Source organism: Mastigoproctus giganteus, chromosome 6 (genome assembly GCF_048544385.1).
Source record: "Mastigoproctus giganteus isolate SK-2022 chromosome 6, ASM4854438v1, whole genome shotgun sequence".
Taxonomy (NCBI): domain Eukaryota; kingdom Metazoa; phylum Arthropoda; class Arachnida; order Uropygi; family Thelyphonidae; genus Mastigoproctus; species Mastigoproctus giganteus.
Genome location: NC_143580.1, coordinates 89,447,732 through 89,470,064, shown reverse-complemented (window position 1 = coordinate 89,470,064; position 22,333 = coordinate 89,447,732). Strand labels below are relative to the sequence as shown.

The 22,333-nt window shown below is 39.0% G+C and overlaps 1 protein-coding gene across 1 annotated transcript in view; it reads right to left on the bottom strand.

Annotated features, from left to right (window-relative positions):
- LOC150084458 (cell adhesion molecule Dscam1-like) overlaps positions 1–22,333 on the bottom strand; it is a 435,843-nt gene that overhangs the window by 163,990 nt on the left and 249,520 nt on the right. Inside the window, exons 20-22 of the mRNA XM_090376242.1 lie at positions 15,463–15,648; positions 11,424–11,720; positions 9,767–9,946 (exon numbers count right to left, since the gene is read on the bottom strand). Of these exons, the coding sequence (XP_090232368.1) occupies positions 9,767–9,946; positions 11,424–11,720; positions 15,463–15,648 (663 nt within the window). The remainder of the gene's footprint in view (positions 1–9,766; positions 9,947–11,423; positions 11,721–15,462; positions 15,649–22,333) is intronic.

Sequence of the window (22,333 nt, the reverse complement as noted above, 5' to 3'; positions counted from 1 at the left end):
TCCTTAGAAAATAGTTTAACGATATAGTTTAACAAAGTTGGCTCTTTCTGTCTTCATTTTCCTGTTGTTCAATTCTTTCTAGAAATCTTAATTAACTTAAAAAATTGACAGTAAAATTGAATATTTAACGTTATCTTGCAATCATGGAATTATGCATTCAACTTTTGTAGTTAAATCTTCTCTAATTTTGCCTTTGAATACGTTCTTCTGAAATGAAACGAATGTAATCATTCCGCTAAACGTATTCAGGAAGAGGATATCCTCTTTTTACTACTGTATTTAGTAAGAGAGAATCTTTATTGCAACTAGATGAATGCCATGTAGATAAATGTAATTAAAATTGCAACTGTACCTTCACCGCCAAAGGCGGGGACTCACATCAAAATTAAATAATTATCTACACAACGATATAAAAAAAAAATGAAAAATAGTACAGTATCATTATTCCTCACATTATGCAAGTATTTACTATGCTACATCACGTAAGCTTATATTTGTATTTACAATATATATACGCGAATGACTTTCACTGTGGATACTCATCGATGCGCTGTTGTTTACAGAAGCATGGTTATGTGTACTTAACCCCGCACGTAGCGAATGAATTTCTTAGAAGCACAGGAGAGCTTGGCAGATGGTGTGCATAGGAGCACGAGTTTGTTATTACAGTGTATTGGCTTCTGGGATTCGGGCGAGCTGCTAAGACCGGTTTTCTATAGGTTCCATTGGCGCAAAACTTATTCAAGTCGGCATTGAGGTGCTGTACTTCCGTTAGCATTTGATTTGGGAGGAAGCTATCTGAGATATGAAGTCTCCGATGCTTCGAGCAGGGCATCGGGGTTGACCGAAGTTCTGGCTTGGGTTTTACGAATCCCAAATGCGCAGTGTTGAGATTTGGTCCGTGATCATTTTAGCTGTAGCTACCACCAGTTGCTGTATTTCAATGATATCAGGTAGTCGCTGCATCTCCAATGGAGTAGCTGAGGCTGTAGTTCTGTCCCGTGGTGGGAGACAAGCTTTCCGATTAGCTCATTTAAGGAGCCAGATTTCTGCAGCGAGGATTTCCTTCTTCGTAGTAGTAGCTGCTGATGCCCACACTTCATCGGCATGGAAGAGTGGAGTATAAATTACCGTTCTAATGAATTTTCTAATTATTTGAGGATCCTTGACGTAGATTAATTGCTGCTAATTAAATGCTACATCACGTAAGCTTATATTTGTATTTACAATATATATACGCGAATGACTTTCACTGTGGATACTCATCGATGCGCTGTTGTTTACAGAAGCATGGTTATGTGTACTTAACCCCGCACGTAGCGAATGAATTTCTTAGAAGCACAGGAGAGCTTGGCAGATGGTGTGCATAGGAGCACGAGTTTGTTATTACAGTGTATTGGCTTCTGGGATTCGGGCGAGCTGCTAAGACCGGTTTTCTATAGGTTCCATTGGCGCAAAACTTATTCAAGTCGGCATTGAGGTGCTGTACTTCCGTTAGCATTTGATTTGGGAGGAAGCTATCTGAGATATGAAGTCTCCGATGCTTCGAGCAGGGCATCGGGGTTGACCGAAGTTCTGGCTTGGGTTTTACGAATCCCAAATGCGCAGTGTTGAGATTTGGTCCGTGATCATTTTAGCTGTAGCTACCACCAGTTGCTGTATTTCAATGATATCAGGTAGTCGCTGCATCTCCAATGGAGTAGCTGAGGCTGTAGTTCTGTCCCGTGGTGGGAGACAAGCTTTCCGATTAGCTCATTTAAGGAGCCAGATTTCTGCAGCGAGGATTTCCTTCTTCGTAGTAGTAGCTGCTGATGCCCACACTTCATCGGCATGGAAGAGTGGAGTATAAATTACCGTTCTAATGAATTTTCTAATTATTTGAGGATCCTTGACGTAGATTAATTGCTGTTTGGCTGCCCACCGAAGAGAGGCTACTCTGTATGCCAGCTTGTCTACATGAGCATAAAACCTCTGTTTTGAGAAGAACACTATTCCAAAATCTACATGGGTAGGAGTGGCAGATTCCCTCGAGTGTTTAGGGCTATTACCGTAAAGGTTTGTTTGAGGGAAAACACAATTGTTTACACTATTTTCAGTTCAAATAAATACCGGTACTTATTCGAAAAGGGTTATCCATTTATTAGTATTGAATACTACACCATTTGCAGTTCGAATAAGCAATTTGACGAATCATTTCAAATAAAATTGACTCGTATGCCGATGAACTTTCCATATCATCATGTCATTTCCAGAATATGAACTCCTTAGAGCGGTAGCTTCAGATTTCGAAAAACAAACTTTTTCTGATTGAAGCAGAACTTATACAGATCTCAAAGAATTTTTACAAAAAGTTTAAAATGCATCCCGAACCTGAACCTCTGTTAACTAGTCACCGTTTTCCAGTAGCATTCTATTCATTGGCCTAATTCTCGATAATAAACTTAACTTTCTTGAAAATCATAACTTTCTTAAATACTGGCACTTATATTAATTTAGCTATGTCTTAAATATAAAAAATATATACGAATAAGTAAATATATATATGCATATGATGAATTTACTTGGAATTACCTATGGGTTCTTACATGTTCCTCATATAACTTTACTTGTTCTGTACCGAGCTTTAAATCAGTTCAGTATGGAACTGATTTACAGCCATTATCAGCATAATATCCCCCAGGATATGACGCTGCTAGAGAGAGCCCCTCGACGTGGGCACCTGTACGTGGTGAGGGGACCTCCCAGTGACGCTGCTGGACTTCCAGACTAGCATCACTGGGATCCAACGCCCACAGCCTAGGTTCCGGGCTTACATCAATGGAATCCGGCGTGTTTGCCGTGCGCTGCGACCCGTGGAAATTCGGAAAGGGGGATCCTGGTGGTTGAGGGGCCCAGCTTCAATACACCACTTTGGCCCCTGCTTCGACAAGACGGGTGGTCCTGGAAGGCCCGGCTAGGATCAATCGGCTAGTAGGTTCGCCTGCGAGGGTCAACCGTGTCAAAGCCACGCCCCTACCCTCATGGTCCGAGGGACAGGATTCAGGCTGGCGGCGGTGCGGGTATAGTGTCTGGGTAGCCCTGGCGTCCCACTCCCGAGCGCATTTATTGCATGCCGGGTAGTGGGCGTCCCTTTGGGCTCCGTGGTGGGTGGGGAGCCCGGGCACTGAACAACTTAAAAATTTCCATGAATCCTGATAAACTTACTTCTTCAGGGGCCCCAACCCGGTCCCTATCTGAAAACATAGACGGAGAGGCAGATATTATTGCAACAAAGAGGCAGCGAACCGAAACATCACCATCAGGGCCTGTCCCAAGATTTCTCATTATGCATTCCACCAATGAAAAACCGATTGGCAAAATGTCGCCCTTTTTTATTCAAAAAGGGTTAGACGGGTTAGCAGGTTCTCCCAAATCAGTTAAGAGGCTCCGTTCTGGAGACCTCTTAATTGAAACTAAAAATGACAGGCAATCGGAACATCTACTCCGAGTAACATCAATCGGAGGTATCCCTATAACAGTGACACCACACAGAACACTCAATTCATCTAGAGGTGTCATTTCGGAGTGGGACCTTCTCGACGTATACGAGGAGGAAATCTGCTCCGAATTAAAACCACAGGGAGTCATTGCCGTCAAGAGAATCACTGCGCGAAGGGATGGAAAAATTGTTAAAACCAGGAGCGTTATCCTGACTTTTAACACTCCTAAACCTCCTGATGAGATTAAAGCTGGATATATCAACTGTTCAGTGCGTCCATACATTCCGAACCCTTTACGGTGCTTTAAGTGCCAGAAGTATGGACATTCTCAAATGGCCTGCCGTGGAGTCCTTGCATGCGCTCGATGCGGTGCAAAGGACCACGAAACAACAGCATGTTCAGCCGCAAAACCCACCTGTATTAACTGTGAAGGCGAACACCCGGCCTATTCACGAGCATGCCAGAGGTGGAAAGAAGAGAAAGAAATTCAACGGCTGAAGGCAGAGCTAAATATATCATACCAGGAGGCAAGGAAATCGGTCAAACCCCTGAATACCAACAGACCTACCTACGCCCAGAAGGTAGCAGGGAGATGTTCCGTCGGAACTCAGACGGACATGACCATTCCTCCAAAGGAGTCTTTCACTCCCATCGCGCGGTATCTATTAAGTTCTCAAAAACCCGCACAAAAGGACCAATCAGCTGCCACTCCTATATCGGTACCTCCTAACGCTCCACAAGTTCCAAAGGTAACTATTAAAGAAAAGAACAAAAAAGGGGAAGTACCACCTAGTACCCAAGAAAGGATGGATGTTGAGCAGAAGGAGGTACCCGAAGAGTCAGTCTTGGAACTCTTTGCGGAGGAGGAAATGGACACGGGACAGCGTCCATTCTTCCCCAAAAAAGACAAATCCAAGACAGATAAAAGTAAGCCCTCAGCACCTCGGAAGCCGCCTGATGGACCCACCAAGCCAAAATAATGGCTAAATTCCTACAATGGAATTGTCGTGGATTCCGGCGAAATATAGATGACATCAAGGCCCTCCTGCAAAAGCACGAGCCAGTTTGCTTTTGCTTGCAGGAGACATATCTCAAGGCAAATGACGATCCCACCATGCACAACATCACAGTTTTCCGAAAGGATAGAATTGCGGACGGCTCTGTACATGGGGGAGTGGCTATCCTTGTGGGTAACCATACCCCAGTGCAGCCCTTGCTAATTACAACCAGCATAGAGGCTGTTGCAATTCGCCTTTCAGTGGGATTCTTATTAACTGTATGCTCTATATATTTGCCACCTGGGACTGACATCTCCCAGGCAGACCTTGATGATCTTCTAACGCAGCTGCCTCCCCCTTTCTTACTTCTTGGGGATTTTAATGGACATAACACCCTGTGGGGTAGTGCTAACATCAATCGAAGGGGACGAGTCATAGAGCACATGCTCAATGACAATGACCTTTCCCTTCTAAATACTGGAACAAACACCTTTTTCCACATGCCTACCCGTACTTTTTCTGCCATTGATCTCTCTATCTGCTCCCCTTCTCTACTCCCTTCACTCACCTGGGAAGTGGAGGAGAGTCCGTACGGTAGTGATCACTTCCCCGTGATAACCTTGCTACACAGTGGGAGACCATGTCTTCCCTTCAGGCTACCACGGTGGAAGATTGATCAGGCTGACTGGACTGCCTTCCAACACCAGGCAAATTTTGATCTTAGTACAGTCAGTCAAGAGCCTATCAATGATGCAGTTAAGTACATCACAGAAAATATTGTCCAAGCAGCTGCTAATGCTGTCCCAAAAACATCAGCCCGGTTTCCACCATTTCCTAAACCTTGGTGGAATTCACAATGCACAACAGCAAAAAAGGCTCAAAACAAAGCGTGGGGGATATTCCGCCGATATCCTACCACAAACAACCTTATAGCCTTCAAACGTGCACGAGCCAAAGCACGCTACATTCGTCGTCAGAGTCAAAAGGAATCATGGATCCGTTTTACATCATCTATTAACCAGTCTACCAACTCTAAGGTAGTCTGGGATAAAATCCGGAAAATGAAGGGGAAATATACATCCCACCCTTCTTCAATCCTAGATTATAATGGATGCGCTATTGCAGATCCAACTGCAATAGCCAATGCTCTTGGGGAAACATTCTCTAACATCTCTTCAACATCTTCGTATTCCCCAGAGTTCCTGGTCCTGAAATACAAAACCGAAAAACAGGCACTTAACTTTAAATGTAAGAGCATCTATCCCTACAACGGGGATTTCACTATTCTGGAACTAAAAAGAGCCCTCGCTCTTTCCAAAGCAAGTGCCGTTGGACCAGATGGCATCCATTATGAAATGATTAGACATCTTTCACCAAAATCTATGGATTGTCTGCTCCTTCTGTATAACAGAATCTTTACTGAAGGGCAGTTTCCGGACTCCTGGCGAAAGGCAATCATTCTTGCCTTTCCCAAGCCAGGAAAGGATCCAAAAGTCACCACCAACTATCGTCCTATTGCTCTGACTAGCTGTCTGTGCAAAATCCTGGAGAGAATGGTCAATTCTCGTTTAATATGGTATTTAGAATCAAATGACCTTCTCTCCAGCATCCAGTGCGGCTTCCGAAGGAACCGGTCCACTTTGGACCATCTTATTAGATTGGAAGCATCCATCCGGGATGCTTTCCTAAAACGGGAACACTTGGTGTCGGTGTTCTTTGACATGGAAAAAGCGTATGACACAACTTGGAGATTTGGCATTTTAAAAGACTTACATGGCCTAGGCCTTAGAGGGCATCTCCCTTTGTTTATTAAAAACTTTTTAGCCAATCGATCGTTCCAAGTTCGTGTGGGATCCTCACTCTCTCGCTCCTTTAGCCAAGAGGAGGGAGTACCACAAGGATCAGTATTAAGTGTCACGCTTTTTGCCATCAAAATAAATTCCATCACAGAACAACTTCCTCCAACTGTAAACAGTGCCCTCTATGTTGATGACTTTAGCATTTTTTGCCAGTCGTGCAACATGAGGGTTATTGAAAGACAACTGCAGAAATCCATTGATAGTCTGAATTCCTGGGCACTTGCTAATGGCTTCAGGTTCTCGCCGGAGAAGACCGTTTGCGTACACTTTTGTCGCAAGCGTAATCTTCATCCTGAACCTGAATTAAGGCTCGGACAAAATGCCATTCCAGTAGCAGCGAACATAAAATTCTTGGGACTCATATTCGATAAGAAATTGAACTTTTTGGATCATATCCGTCAACTCCGCACAAAGTGCACGCGTGGGCTTAATATTCTCCGCTCGCTCTCCTCTACATCTTGGGGAGCAGACAGATGCACCCTACTACGGCTGTATCGTGCACTTGTGCGATCCAAACTAGATTATGGGTCCCAAGTCTATACTTCAGCCAGAGACAGTGCCCTTCGATGGCTGGACCCTGTCCATCATCAGGCTCTACGTATCGCTACTGGAGCATTTCGAACATCTCCTGTCCAGAGCTTATACGTCGAAGCAAACGAACCACCGTTATCGCTTCGTCGTAGGCAGTTGTCTCTAAAGTACGCCTTAAAACTGAAATCCCTGCCAGACCATCCTACGTGGCCATTCGTTTTTGAGCCACGATGGGAAAATTTGTACAACACCCGTAAGACTGCCAATCGTCCTTTTGGTATTCGTCTCCAAGAGCTACTCAAAGAACTTAATATGAAGGTAGACAAGGTTGCCCAAACACCAAAGCAACCCTTTCCACCCTGGCATGCTCGTGTCCCGGCATGTGATTTGTCCCTTAGAAATTGGGGAAAGTCGGACACTCCATCTTCGGTCTACCTGCAGCTTTATTCAGCACACCGAGCTGCATATCCCGACTTCGCGCCAGTCTACACAGACGGTTCGAAGTCGGAATTATATGTGGGATCTGCTGCTGTCTTTACAGACAGCACTACATCGGAGCAGATTCCCTCTGAATGCAGCATATTTACTGCAGAGCTGCATGCAATTGAGTTAGCCTTGGATCACATTAGTAAATGCCAATACCAACGGTTCATTTTATATTCTGATTCTCTCAGCGTGTTACAGGCTTTAATATCCTTGAGATATAATCCTCATCCAGTTCTGTCTAGCATTCAGCAGAAGATTCACGTCCTCCACGAACGCGAATATGACATCCGCTTCTGCTGGATTCCGAGCCACATTGGGATTAGGGGAAATGATTTGGCTGACGCCGCAGCCAAATCAGCAATTCCCAATAATAACCGCTGCCTGTTAGTCCCCTATACAGACTACAGGCAAATAGTACATCAAAAGTTACATTCCCAATGGCAGGATTCATGGAATAGACAGACTGCGAATAAATTACATCACATAAAGCCTGTAATTGAACCGTGGCAGTCTAGTCTGCGCAGGAATCGTAAGGAGGAAGTTGTTCTTGCCCGGACCCGCATAGGACATAGTCATTTGACTCATTCATTTTTGCTGAGGGCTGATGACCCTCCTATGTGTGAGTCCTGTGGCACAATTTTAACAATTAGACACATTTTAGTTGAATGTCCAGATTTTAGCAATATCCGTTTTACCGCTTTTATTCATCTGACTGAGCCGTATACACTCAGTCAGATTTTATCTGACAATGACAATGTGTCTGCTGTTTTTTGCTTTTTAAAAACAATAAATATTTTTACTCTTATATAAAATTTTTACTTTGTGCTTTTATATATTTGTTATACCTTTTTGACATAGTGACCTAACTAATTAGGTCACTGAAAATTTAAAAAAAAAAAAATTTTTATAAATGACCTGGTCTTGGCGCATTATAGCCTTAGTCGCTAATGCGCCAATAAAACCCAAACCAAACCAAACCAAAGCTAGAGAGAGAGAGAGAGAGTGAGAGAGAGTTTTAGAAACTCTCCAGTTTACATTTCATATACTGAGGCAAATAAATATCCACTTCATCTGGATGCTGATGCTTCTGTTCAATTATGCAGTCAGAATTCAGAGCTATTCATCTCATCCTGTTCTCCATACCCCATTGATTTGCAATGGACAATGCATTACATAAATAAACCCAAGGCGATTAATCTGCTAGTAGTCTTATTAGGCTTCGTATACCTGTCTCACATTGGCACCAGGACTATTCGTCCATCTCCACCAAGTACAATGTAAAAAAAAAAATAATAATTTTACAAACATTTATATAACAATCGAGGACAACTTCACCAAGCGCAAAGAATAAAGTATGCTTTCATGCCAGACATTTGCAGTCTTATTAGGCTGCAAGAGTTAACTGACTGCTGGAATTTACATCCCGATAAGATCCTTCAATACACATAAATCTGGCCTACTATGGGTCCAGTACTCGCCAATTATAGATAAGTACTTCAGACAGTGGGAAAAGCTATCACTTACAGTCAAACATCTTCACAAAGCAAATATGCAACTACTCTCATTTCTCGCAGATATATACCAATGGATAAAATTCAGACACACCGCTGTAGGAGTAGCAGCAGATTTTCTAAATGACATTATCTCAGTACAGATCCCGATTTTATGCAGCAACTATACTGCTGAACTATTCGCGATAATTTTAGGAATAGAAAATCTAAACATCTTGTCATCTCCCAATAATAATATATATACAGACTCTCAAAGTGCAATAGCTGCATTACAAAATAGTATTTTTCCTAATCACCTTAACTTTAAAAAATACATTAATGCTTATACAGCTACAAAAATGCATCCAACATGCATCTTTTGTTGAATTCCAGCTCACTTGGGAAAACCTCGAAATGAAAGTGCAGAGCAAGCTGAAAAACATCAAAGAAGAAACCGAAATGCCTCAAATAAAAGTCCCATCCACTAATTACATGTCTATTATACAAACTGGGTGTCATGAATTGGTGTCTATAATTATTTCTAACTGCCATTTTCAAATTTAACCGGAACTGAACTCAAACGCTAGTACTGATTAAGAAACCTTGAAAGGCACCACTTGGCCATAGCAGTCCTTGTGCCATTAAATACTCAACAACAAATAATAATTTCAGATTGCTTAAAACACACGCACACACTTTTTCCTTTACAGTCGTTAGCGGAATCATTTTCACCATAATGAAGCCGTTTTTAGGTTTTTTTAGGTCTTGTTCTGTTATAAAAGGTAGAATTCTCTTAAAGCGCCTTCTCTGATAAACAGCCTTTGCCATTTTGACACAGTTTTGTAAGCTAACGAGTTTTCTGTGGTTAAATGAGGCCATTACGCTACTTCATTATGAAATGGGATATAAGATGAGTTTCTTACCTCCGCTACTTCCTCCGCTGCTCGTGTCTGCCTGCCGCCTTAGGCATACTATCACAGTCACAATGACGATAATTAGAACTGTCAAGGAAATCGCTACCGGGAGAAGTACCGTTAGGTTTTTGTAAAATGGTAGGTTGTTATCCTGTGCAAGGAAGGGTGGTGAAGGCCTGGCCGTTGGCACTGAAGAAGAAAAAATGCACATACTGTCAAATATCTAAGAAAAACTTTTAACCATAAAAAATAAAAGAATGATATTTTTTGTCGCTATCTATCCAATTAAAACTGAACTAATTAATTCATTGATGTTGGAAACTAAATGCGATTTATAACAGAAATATTATTGGTAGAATATTGAAATACAAAATATATATATGCATATATGGTCCTCGTGCATTGCCCAAACATTCCGCGAAATTATTATTATTATCATTATAATATCAGTTTATTTCCCAAGAAACCTTGGGTCACCCCGGGACGGCTCTGTGCCAAAAATTCGCTCAACTAAATTTTGATACTTTGATGCGTTTTAAGATTAAAAGAAAATATCCTCGATGAATCTATACTAAAAAGATTCTCATGATGTAATTAATTTTAATTATTTTGGTGTCTGTCAATGCGTAACACTATATATGAAGTTCTGGCGATGCTAAATAACACTTTATATATCATTGCCGGAAAATAATTTTAGCCGGCGACTCGTTGATTGCTGGAACAAGTTGACTACGCAGGTAGTTGAGGCTGACAGTTCGGAAGAAGTTCAAAGATCAACTCTATTAGTACTAAAGGAAGGAGGGAGGGAAGAGCATACTTTTTCAAGGGTAACCAATGTTTCTTTACTTTAGATTCTCCATCTTTGGGTGGAGATGCCAAAATTTCTTGGACTTTCGATAACAAGAAGTTGGCTTTTATTAGTTAAAGGTCGGTGTTGTCACATTCAAAGTAGCCCCGTTCGTATTAGTACACAGTATCCAGTGTTTCTTCCGCTATTGGAGAACACTAGAATCATTATTTGGATTGCATTCAGTACCACCTGCGGTTCTAGCTGCTCCTCTTTATCTCGGCCGTTTGAATTATATTTCATCTTGTGAGCCAGGAAATCGCAGTAGGAAGCCAAATCAAAAGAAATAATAAATATTCTAATTCGCTCAAGCGTATATATTCAGAAATTCGTGTCCAACAGAGGAGACGGGGAAGCTGCAATATATATCCATTTGGGGAGAGTGAGAGAAGGGGAATTGTTTGCATTGGCAAGCATAATTTCGAACTCATATTACAGAGCTTCACAACTTTCATAGAAGATCTATGACTGCTGTGATGTCTAGGAACGAAATCGATGAGCTCTGTTAGACTGTTTAACCTCCCTAGAGCCCGTTGTGAATGCTGCTTGGTTATCAGGAGTAATCAACTCTGCTACACCTAATAAGGTCTGTAATTGTCTCTATGGACGAATGAGCTAATTTGCATATTTCAGAAATCGTACAAGAGATACAGAAGCGAATTGATTGCGCAATTTTCTTACAAATTATTATATATCATGATAATTATGTATAATGATTATTAATTACTGGAAATAATGATATCTAAGAGATAGTGCACATATCACTTAAAAGTGTAATTAGACTCTATGTATTCAGGGAATCGTTCTAGATATGCTTACCTGGTATACTTAGGTTTAAGGTAGTAAAACTGTATTCAGCTTCTGTCGTGCCCGCTTCGCTGTGGGCACTGACACGTAGTGTGTATTCTCTTCCGGGAACCAGGTGGCGAATATCCATACGAGGTTGATGGGCAGACACCCGATCGGAAATTAGTTTCCAATCACGCTGAAATTTAGAGCGTATCTGAACCGAGTAAAAGGTTACCGGACATCCTCCAGACAGCCACGTCTCAAAGAATAAATTCACTGTTGTGGTGTTAACGGAGAGAAAAGAATCCTTTTGTGGTGACACGGGCGCTAAAAATAATAAAATATGAGCAATCAAAACTTATGCATTTTATGCAAGATTTTAATCGATTCTTTTACAGAAATTAATATGGCATTCGTGGGTTTTAAATCATAACAAGTACATTACAGAATTCTGCATATTCTTCCTGGGGTTATTAGGCTGAAAGTAATATGTTACATTAAACGATTAACTTATTGTATTAATAACATTTGCTCGTTTATATTCATGTATTCCTTATATTTTTTTTAAGAATCAAAAAATATGAAAGAAAACACAAACATCTCCTTTGGATTTGATCATGCATCAAACAAAGTAACCCAAAATTGATTTGATCCGCATGCCACAATGGCCGCTTTAGCCGAGTGATCAAGCGGGAGGATACATAAGTACACTTGCTTTGAGTGACTGGGATTCTAGCCCATGATTGCTAAATGCGATGCTGTTTCTGATTTTCTCTCGATCTTGCGAAATTCTCTGGTAGTGTGGTCGTCCCTGAGTTTATATAAACAGAAAATGTATTTATTACCTATGTCGAGATCTACTAACTTTATCAATAACTCTATTACTGCCCTTATGGAGTCCTCGCTGGTATCAGAGTGAATATAATCACCAACCTTCCCACACCCGGTGGAAAACATTTCGGTTTAAATCCCTTTAGTGACGCGAGGAGCTTACTTGAGGTTTTTTTTTTCTTTTTATCAAAACATGACTGACTGTCGATTTCAAGCGAGGATTTGAATGGTTTTGCACAAACATTTTGCAAGTAGGCATATACACAAGTATATAGAAACTGTATACTAACGTCCTCAGTTGCTTTGGCGATTAACAAAACAAAGAAAAAAGTCCTTATGAAAGTCTTTGGCAAGAGTAAAGTACAAATTTTGATCTATCTTTCTCAGATGCTGCTTGCCTCCAGCAAGCAATATCGTTTTTCCTGATAACGAGAAGTTGGATGCAAGAAATCTCTCCCCCGACCCCCCTTCCCATTTACTGATCCAAAAATTCGCATAGGTCATAGCCATCTAACACCCTCCTTTTTGCTGAGGGCAGATGGCTCACCTATGTGTGAGACGTGTAACGTTATTTTAACTGTTTCTCACATATTTATTGAATGTCCTGTCTTTAAACGATCCTTTTCTAGAACTTTTAATAATCTGGCTGAACCATTTACACTCAGTCAGATTTTAGGTGACAGAGACAACATGTCTGACGTTTTTAATTTTTTACACTCGATCAATTTATACACAAAGATTTAATGTCATATCTTATACTTTTTTATATAAACTTTAACGATAGTATCATTTTTATCTTTTTGACACGGTAGCCTGTTTTTAGGCTGACCAATATTTTTGTATTAGTTTTATTCTTTGATTTGGCGCATTATGGCCTTAGCTGCCAATGCGCCATTAAAAACCAAACCAAACTGATCCTAAAAAGAAATATTGTTTCGCTGTGACTGTTTCCATGGTTAATAGAGATCTCATAAATTTTTTTATTCTGCAATCTGTGCTTTGCAGTTTTTCTCTTCAGGGTTATTTTTAACTGCTAATTATTAAATTTGCCTATCTTTGGAATCCATACACCAAGTATTTGGAGCACCAGCTGGAATTAGTTCAAATTCATTTTATCAGTTATCTCGCCAAAAGAGGACTAATATTTTATCGTAGGATCTTTTCATCAACTATGCAATCGCTTTAGAGTAGAGTTGCTAGCTACGCGTTGGGTTTTAAATGATATTAGAATGCTCCAACAAATATTTTCAAATACATTCTACTGCTAAACTTAAATGTTATTCCAAGACTGTGTCTAATTACGGCACGATATTTCTTAAGGTTTATCGATCTTGTTACTGATAGGATTAGTTTCCACATACTGAATACCCCTAAGTCTGAATAAGAAAGTACGTGTAGCGGAAATGAACCAGCATTTCAAAAGCGAGAAATGCTAAATACAGGTAGTCTGAGATGTTTCCTTCTAAAGGTTTTGAAACTATATAACAAGCTGCATATAGATCCACAAAAATTGTCACGCTACCAATTATAAGCAGACATAAATGCGAAAAAAGCGACATACATCTTCATGCAGCTGTAAAATTACAGTAAAGATCTACAAAAATGGGCATTACAATAAATGTATGTGTCAGGGTGGCCGAGTGGTTAAGGCGCCAGACATTGCCCAGTCAGAGTTCATAAAACTTGCCAAAGCCGAAACAATAAATGTGATGATTCTTTCAATTGGAAGATGGAGATAAATTAAGAGGATAAATATTCATAAATTGAGGAAACTGTTTTTTAGGCTAATGATAATTAAAAATATGAACTGGGTAAAATAATGTACACTGTTAATTCTATAAACAGTGTACAAGAGAGAGAGAGAGAGAGAGAGAGAGAGAGAGAGAGAGAGAGAGAGAGAGAGAGAGAGAGAGAGAGGAATCACCAAAAAAGAGAAGAATGATGATATCCAGCTCAGGACCCTGGGGTTTACGAGTGGAAAGATGATTCAAGGAAGGAAGTTTATGCAGAATCAACCAAATAAATAAATAATGAAACTTACTTCATTTGTACATTGTTCTAGTCCATTTTTAAATTTATTAAAACTGCCCACTTCCTCAGCAAACAGAAGTTTGTTATTACAGTCACTTAATTTTTGGTTGAAAACAAATTGCCGCACATATACTCCATTTTTTTTTTTTTTTTTTCAAATTAAAATGTGTCCCCCCATATGTATGTTGGGAAGAAATAGAAAGGGTGATATTTAGCACTATTGATTGGTTCGTTATAAACAGTTTATCCGTGTAATAAATAATAAAATTTACCCGTGTAATATACTGTCGTTAGTTAATTATCTCTTGTAAATCTTAAATACTTCATTGCAACTACTTAATTGAGCAAAACCTGCTCTTCTGAATTTTCTTATCATTTTTCCATTCAACTGAATTGTTGCATTTTATTGTATTTATTTATTTATAGTATAGTTTCGCTGTTTTTTTTTACACACAGTAAATAAGTTTATTCTGTTAAGCATACATTGACAAACTAAAATAAACTAAAGAAAAAACATGCATTTAAAGTGCCTGTTTAGCTTAGTAAGAATATTGTAATAAACAAATAAAATCTCTGATCCGAATATATGTTGGCGAACTCTTAAAGGCAGGTTTTCGCCAAGAAGAGAATATAAAAATTCACGAGAATCCACAAATGGCGAGAAGAGAATGAGCAAAAAGGATGGTAAGTGATTTTCAAGAATATAATTCTGAACACTTACTTTTTGAAGCACCCAGCAATTTTCAACGATACCACAACTCAAAAATATAGTTACGCCTCACGAGACAAAATCAAAATTCCTGATGTTCGTTTTGGAACATTAGAAATCGAGCAATATCTGAGCACAAGATAACTTGAAATGGTATGAAAAATATTGCTGGAATTTTTATCGATTTTAACGATTTTTTGGATGGCTTCAAAAATATCATATTTCACCCTTCCTTGGAAATTATTCTTGATATCTAACTCGCCACAATCTAGCAGAAACCAGCAACTTTATTCTCTATTCTTCAGAAAAATTAATGATTTTCACCGCCATTGAACTGATACTCAAAATCTACGAAAAGAGCTATGGTACAATATGGATGCAATTGCGATCATTAAAAAAAATAGCGGCAAGAAATATGGAAGGTACCTCTTACAGTCATTTGCATATTCCAGTGTTTCCATTTTATAAACAAGAAGTGTAAACTTTTCTTTTACATACCTGCACCTTTCGTTCTTACTGAAACTGGATCACCAGGTTCTCCGGTCCCTAGACTGTTCGTTGCAGTCATATACAATTGATAACGTGTGCCACATCGCAGTCCTTCCAACACAAAAAAGTCTGTACTGGTGGCAAGCTTTTTTTGTTGCCACTCTCCTCCTTCCGGCTTGAAGTGAAGTACGTAATCTAAAAGAGAAAGTCATTTTATAATTGGTGTCTATTTTGTATTTAGAAAAATTAATGTGTCGTACTAACAAGGTGTAAATTACGTTTTCTGGCGTCTGGAATTGAATTTTAATTTTATTGCATTCCATTTTATTTAACTCAATCGATTCAGAACAAAGTATGAAAAAAAATAATTTGTGACCTTATTTATATCCATAGATAAACTTTCATTTTGAAATACAGCAAACATAATTTTATATGTTAAGTTTCACTTAACTTATAAAAGTAAACATCAAAGAGAAAGTGATTGATTGAATTTCATGAAAAATCACAATAATCGTAGGGAACCGTTCAGGAAGTTCTTGGATGATTGTTAAACATAATTAATGATGTTACATTTCGGGTGTTAATTCCCTTAACCAGGTGCTACGTTATTTCATTCTATATTCATTCTATCTAATATAAAAACCATTAGTAGAGCCTCATAAAAGTATCTTATTTGTTCATGCTAACTCGCAATGCGCAAATGATAAATACCATTTTAAACATCAGAACATTTGTAACCGAAGGCGCCTCCGTAGCCAGGTGGGAAGGAGCAGCAGTGCGTAGCACACGCTTCTTGATTAGACCGGGGTTCGAGCCAGTCACCACCAAATACGGAGGATGCGGAAAGGTCAGGGAATGACCACCGCACCGGAGCAATATGGCCTTAGTTGCTAATGCTCCTAAAAACCAAATAACAACAACAACATTTGTTACTAAAGCCTTGTTTCTCCCACCCCTACCAAACAGGCAAAGGCACTGCTGCTTAACCATTTGGAAACTCCAACGACATGATGAAATCTAATGGAAAAGACCATCCAAGGTTGTGAGAAGTTAACGAGTGCGTGATGCGATAACACCTGACCGATTCTTACAACATATAGCGCCGACCGGGCTAGCCGAGTGGGTAAAGTACCTGCCCGGCAACCCAAAGGTCGCGGGTTCGATTCTCGCCTCGGGCTTGGATCAAAGTACTGCAAAAACCTTGGGAGGTGCAATATGGCCACAGAAGCCGTTGCGCCAACAACTACCAAATCAAAAAAAAAAAAAAAAAAAAAACATATAGCAATTTTGTGCAGTCACGAAAGAGCGAAAAGAAAAAAAAAACTAAGAAAATATTAGTTTTTTTTTCTGAACTCGCGAAGTTGCTGCATTCTTCTCCTCCGAAAAGCAGTAAAACTTCTAAATGAGAATTGTGTAACTTGGATCTGATGGGGCGATGGAGAATCGATTCAGAATAGAGGCTACAAATGAAACTGTCATAAAATAACCTAATTTAGTATCTATATTTATGTTTAACTGATAAGAAAATATAGTTTAAAAATATATATGAAGTATGCGTATTTACATAAAGAACTCATACAGATGAGTCCAGTGATAGTTAAAAAATAGCACCAGAGCTTTGCAATAATTTCTGAGTCAGTGGAAATATACATTACTATGAGCACAGTGATTTTACTCTTTATATCTCTCAGTTTGCGATGAACTCATAATATCTATTATAATATGCAATAGAAGGAATCCGATGTCGTTACATCATGAGTTGCTGTACGACATCGAAATTTTGAAATTCGTAGTAGGAGAAACACAAAAGACTTGCAGTAGTTGTATGTATTTATCTAGGGCGGCACTTGGAACGGTAGTTCATCTCTGCCTCGTTTCACTTATAAAATACAGGATTCTGCAGAAATGGCCAGAAATGAACTGGCTGTTTGGCTACCCGGAATCATCAGGTTGGAAATGCGCCACCACCACGGGAAGGTTATAGCCACGGGCTACCAAAAAATCTTATACAAATATTAAATACTGTACATAAGATTAACCTCAACAGCTTGAGGTAGACACAGATGATAAAAGTAAACAATGCAAGTAATCTCTTTAATTTTACAAATTAACATAATATAAATATATATAAAAAAATTAAAGTTTATATACAAGGTCAAGGAAAATAATTAAGGATAATAATCCCTCCTCCCGCAAAGAGCTTAGGTTAAATGTGACATCCAGTAAGTCCTGCAGTCATCATTAGCAAAGTCAGTCAGTCAATCACCAGTAGCAAAGTCACAGTCAGTTAGCAGTCAGCCGAGAATTTCCATCGTTAAACTGAGTTGTAGTTGTAAAACACTCGTAGAGTCGGAAAAAAAAAAAAAAAAAAGCACACAGCACAAGTCCAAAATAATTGTAGATCTTTTTGCAATAACGTAATTGCAGTGAAGGTGCATTAGGGTCTTTAGTATCAGTATTAGTAACGGCCGCATGGTGCAAGAAAGCCTATGGCTTAGGCTTCACCAGCCAAAAAAAAAAAATAATAAAAATCCGAACAAAACAATGATAAAAACAAAAAAAAATAAAATAAATAACTAAATAATAATAATTTAAAAAAAAACAAAAAAAAAAACGGAAATTAAACCTATCATCCTATGCGCCTCCCTTACCCGAAAGTACTATCCAGATGACCTTTGAATCTCCCCAAACTGTCGGCCTCTACCACCCATGAAGGCAACTTATTCCAGTAATTTACAACTCGCTGGCTAAAATAAAACTTCCTGCAGTCCAACTAAACATTTCCCCCCGTAACTTGAATTTATGTCCCCTAGTTCTAGCATCATTTATAATCTTGAAAATTTCGTCCTCATTCATTTTACTGATGCCTCTCAGAGCCTTAAACACCTCAATCAAATCTCCTCTAAGGTGTCTAGTTTCCAAATTCTGCAACCCACATATTCGAAGTCTTTCTTCATAAGGACGCGCTTTTGCCGATCTCACCAGGCAAGTTACCCTTCTTTGCACCCTTTCAAGAAGCTCGATGTCTTTCTTTAGGTGCGGTCTCCATACTTGAACACAGTATTCCAAGTGTGGTCTAACATAAGCCTTATATAATGGGATTATCACGTCCCTATCTCTACTTGCAAAAGTTCGATAGATCATCCATAGGACACCATGGGCCTTCCTTGCAACCTGTTTACAATGCTCAGAGAATTTCATGTCTGACCGTATCGTAACACCCAAGTCCCTTTCCACCAGTACTGGGTTTAGTTGAACTCCACCAAGTGAATAAGTTTTTTTTGGGATTACTGTTTCCCAGGTGTAATACCTTACACTTTGTTGGATTAAAGCACAGCTGCCATTTTTCTGACCATTCCTGAAGTCTATCTAGGTCTCTCTGAAGAAGCTCAGCTTGACAGTGGTCATTAACTACTCTACCAATTTTAACATCATCTGCAAATTTAGACATCACGCCCTCTATCCCTTCATCAATGTCGTTTATGAAAATTAAAAACAACAGTGGTCCTAATACTGATCCTTGGGGAACCCCACTTCTTACATCAACTCAATCTGAGGAATAGCCATTTATCACAACCCTCTGCCTCCTGCCCTGAAGCCATCCTTCTAAGGATTTTCCCAGTGATTCCAACCTGTTCCAGCTTATAAAGCAACCGCTCATGTGGGACTGAGTCAAAAGCTTTGCTGAAATCTAAATAAACAATGTCGAAATTATTCCCTAAATCCAGCTCGTGAGTGACGAAATAGCGAACCAGATTTGTTAAACATGATTTTCCCTTTACAAAACCATGCTGAGTATCCTTGAGAATTTCAATTCGATCCAAATGATCCTGAATTCCACCCTTGATCATTGCCTCCATGATTTTCCCTACTACTGAAGTCAGACTGAAGAGTCTTGAGCTGAATTTAAAACATTCGCAGGTGCAATCATTGCAGAAAGGATTGCGAGCCTTTTATTGAAGGCTGCCTTAGCGAAATCCTGAAGGGCGCGGTAACTGGTGGCATTTGATACAAAATTTGGTTCTAATAATGATGAAAAGTTGGGAATTGCATTCTGCAGAGTTACTCGAAATTCATTGCATGAGGGACAAGAGTACAACACGTGCTGCCAATCTTCAACACCGCCACAATGAGAGAGTTCCGTAAGAGGCAAGCGAAATTTAAACAGTTTCTTATTTAATGATCCATGTCCTGATAACAAATAGGAGGTAAACAAGTCGAGGCTAAACAAGACTGTAGATATTTTATCCATAAGAAAGTCAACTTCAGGTAAATTTACGTGTTACACTGTCCAGTGTTGTGCCATCCCACCTATTCTGCCACAAATTGATCAACTCTTGCCAAATTCTTTGTCGTTCAGCTTTAACATCGACTTGAGTCGATGTTAAATAGAAATTAATAAAAATTCCAAGGATCTGAGTGGATCCTTGAAATTTCTATTAATTTCTATATTAATAAAAATTCCAAAAATCTGAGTGTAAATGTGACGTTTCAAGCGATAACATAAGCCTCTGAAAATTAGGTAGAGATCGAGTGGTAACGTCCCAGCTAAAACGTGCAAAGTAGGTGTTGAAACTGTTCGACAGATCTTCAAAATACAAAGTAACATTGTACGCTGCATTGACATCAATTTTGATTGAAATTGTACAGTCCTCACCCTATGGAACTAAGCGCCAGCAGCATAGGCAACCATAGGGAGAAACAGAGTTATAGTAGATTCTTAAAGATCTTTTAGAAAGACCCCACTCAGTTCTAGAAACTCTGACAAGAGCGCCGGTGAAATTTCTTATCTTAATTCGCAGATTGGATAAATGAGGGAGAAAATTTAAGTCGCTCTCAATAGTTATTCCCAAAAGTTTAATTTCCGTTACTAGAGGTATTTGTGGATTGTTTATTTTAACTCTTGGTGGTTGACGAACGTCCAATTTAGAGCTAAGGATCAAGCAGCACCAGTAGTTACGAGAGGAATTTTTATGATGGTTTTTCACGTATTGGTCTAGTTAGCGGTCGGTTTTGTGCAAGAGCTTCATAGTTTTGTATCACGCCGTTTGTATAACGTATAACGACGCTTCATGATCTCAGCTGCTTTAATTCTAAGCAAAGAGACAAGCACAATGGAACATGGTCTCTCTTATAGAAGTGAAACCCAGATTTTTTTTTTTTTTTTTTTTAATAACATTTGTATTAACAACATGTTAATAACATTTTTTTTAATAACATGTATAACATTTTCTCTGCGAGTTATGTACTCCACCCTATAAGGTTCTATTTCCTTGAATTACATTTTTTCTCTTAGTTATTTTCAGTAAACCAAAGAAAAACCTCCTGAAAAGGTGCATGTTTATAAATGAAATAATTGTTATTATTATGTTAATAATTACCAAACGTAACTTAGACAACGAGTTGCGCCTGTAGAATTGAACGTTCATTGCCCTATTTGTACGCTTGCGCATACTTTATTATTTATCATTGCACTACTATTCAGTTTATTGCAGCAGCATATAAATACATTGTATTGCTACAATTAACCCTTCACAGAATATGCTAGGGGTTTTGCATCAGCAGTAGATAGAACCATATTAATTGAGGCATTTTAGATTAAATATGCGTTAAAACAACAAAATGAGTTCACACACACACACATATTACTCTCAGACTATTATATTACTTTTTTTTAAATGTTTGAATTGGGTTCTATGTCAACCACGAGCCGTGTAATAGGAATCGTGCATAATTTGGATGTTACCTCTTGATCTTTTATTAAGAAAATCAAATCTGTATGTCTGATCTGGCCATCACCAGCAATTCAAGTTACATCTCAAATACAATGTTACAGGAACCTTTAGAAACGAATGTCCATATTGTTCTACAGTGGACGATGCTAAATGAGATTTTGGCAGTGAAGGACAAGGGCCTTAATTTCAAGAAAGGGGCTTTTTATTGCATAAAGGAACCTCTTGGATTCTGCTGATTTTCTTTCCCGGTCCAATCCATGATCCATTGTCTAGGGGAAGCTGGATTTGAGCAGTTCAAATTGGTTCATTTATGATTGCTTTTTGCTTTCGATGCTTCTGACTCCTCTACTGAGAAGCAGAAGTAGTGCTCCGGAGTGACCAAGTGCTGTGGGTAGGATTAGTTTTGTTGGAAACTAATAAACGCACTATGAAAGGAAAGCGTCTTCCGTGACAGTATAGTGGTTTCGTCGCTTGTTCCAGAATTCTCGAAAGGAGAGTTCTGGATTTGATTCACGTTGAGGACTGGAGGAATTACTAAATTCCTACAAGAATTTAGAATATATAATTTATATATACAAGTGACAGTACTTTATATATTTAGTAGTGTATATAGTATTTATATATACAAGTGACAGGAAATGCAGCGGTGTTGTACTTCTTTCCATTATAGTAGAAGTAACATGTATATGAAGTAATATGCAGAAAGTGAATAAACTATTACTTATGCTGCTAAAATTTATAAATCTTGGGGATTGGAATTTCATTTCATTAATGGAATAGAATTCATGAAGTTGACCCAAAATGAATGAAGTGATCAACAAAAGTAGAGATCAGTAAAAGTTCATATCATGGATATCTAGGGCTCCTAAATAACATGTTCCCCCGAAACACAATCCAGCTTATAACTGGAACACAATCCAATAGACTAGCGATTGGCCTAGACAATTTCTGCTGATCAAAAGTATGTATATTGGGAAAAAAACTTCCGGAAACCATGTTGATGGAGTAATGAGATTTACTACCCAATATCAATTTCGCCTCTGACTCATGCTGCATGGACTGTTAAAGCTTAGGCTACTAAATTTGTAAATATTTCTTATCTATGTCGGTTAATTAGGAGAGTTGACCTCGTTAGCGTTACTGTT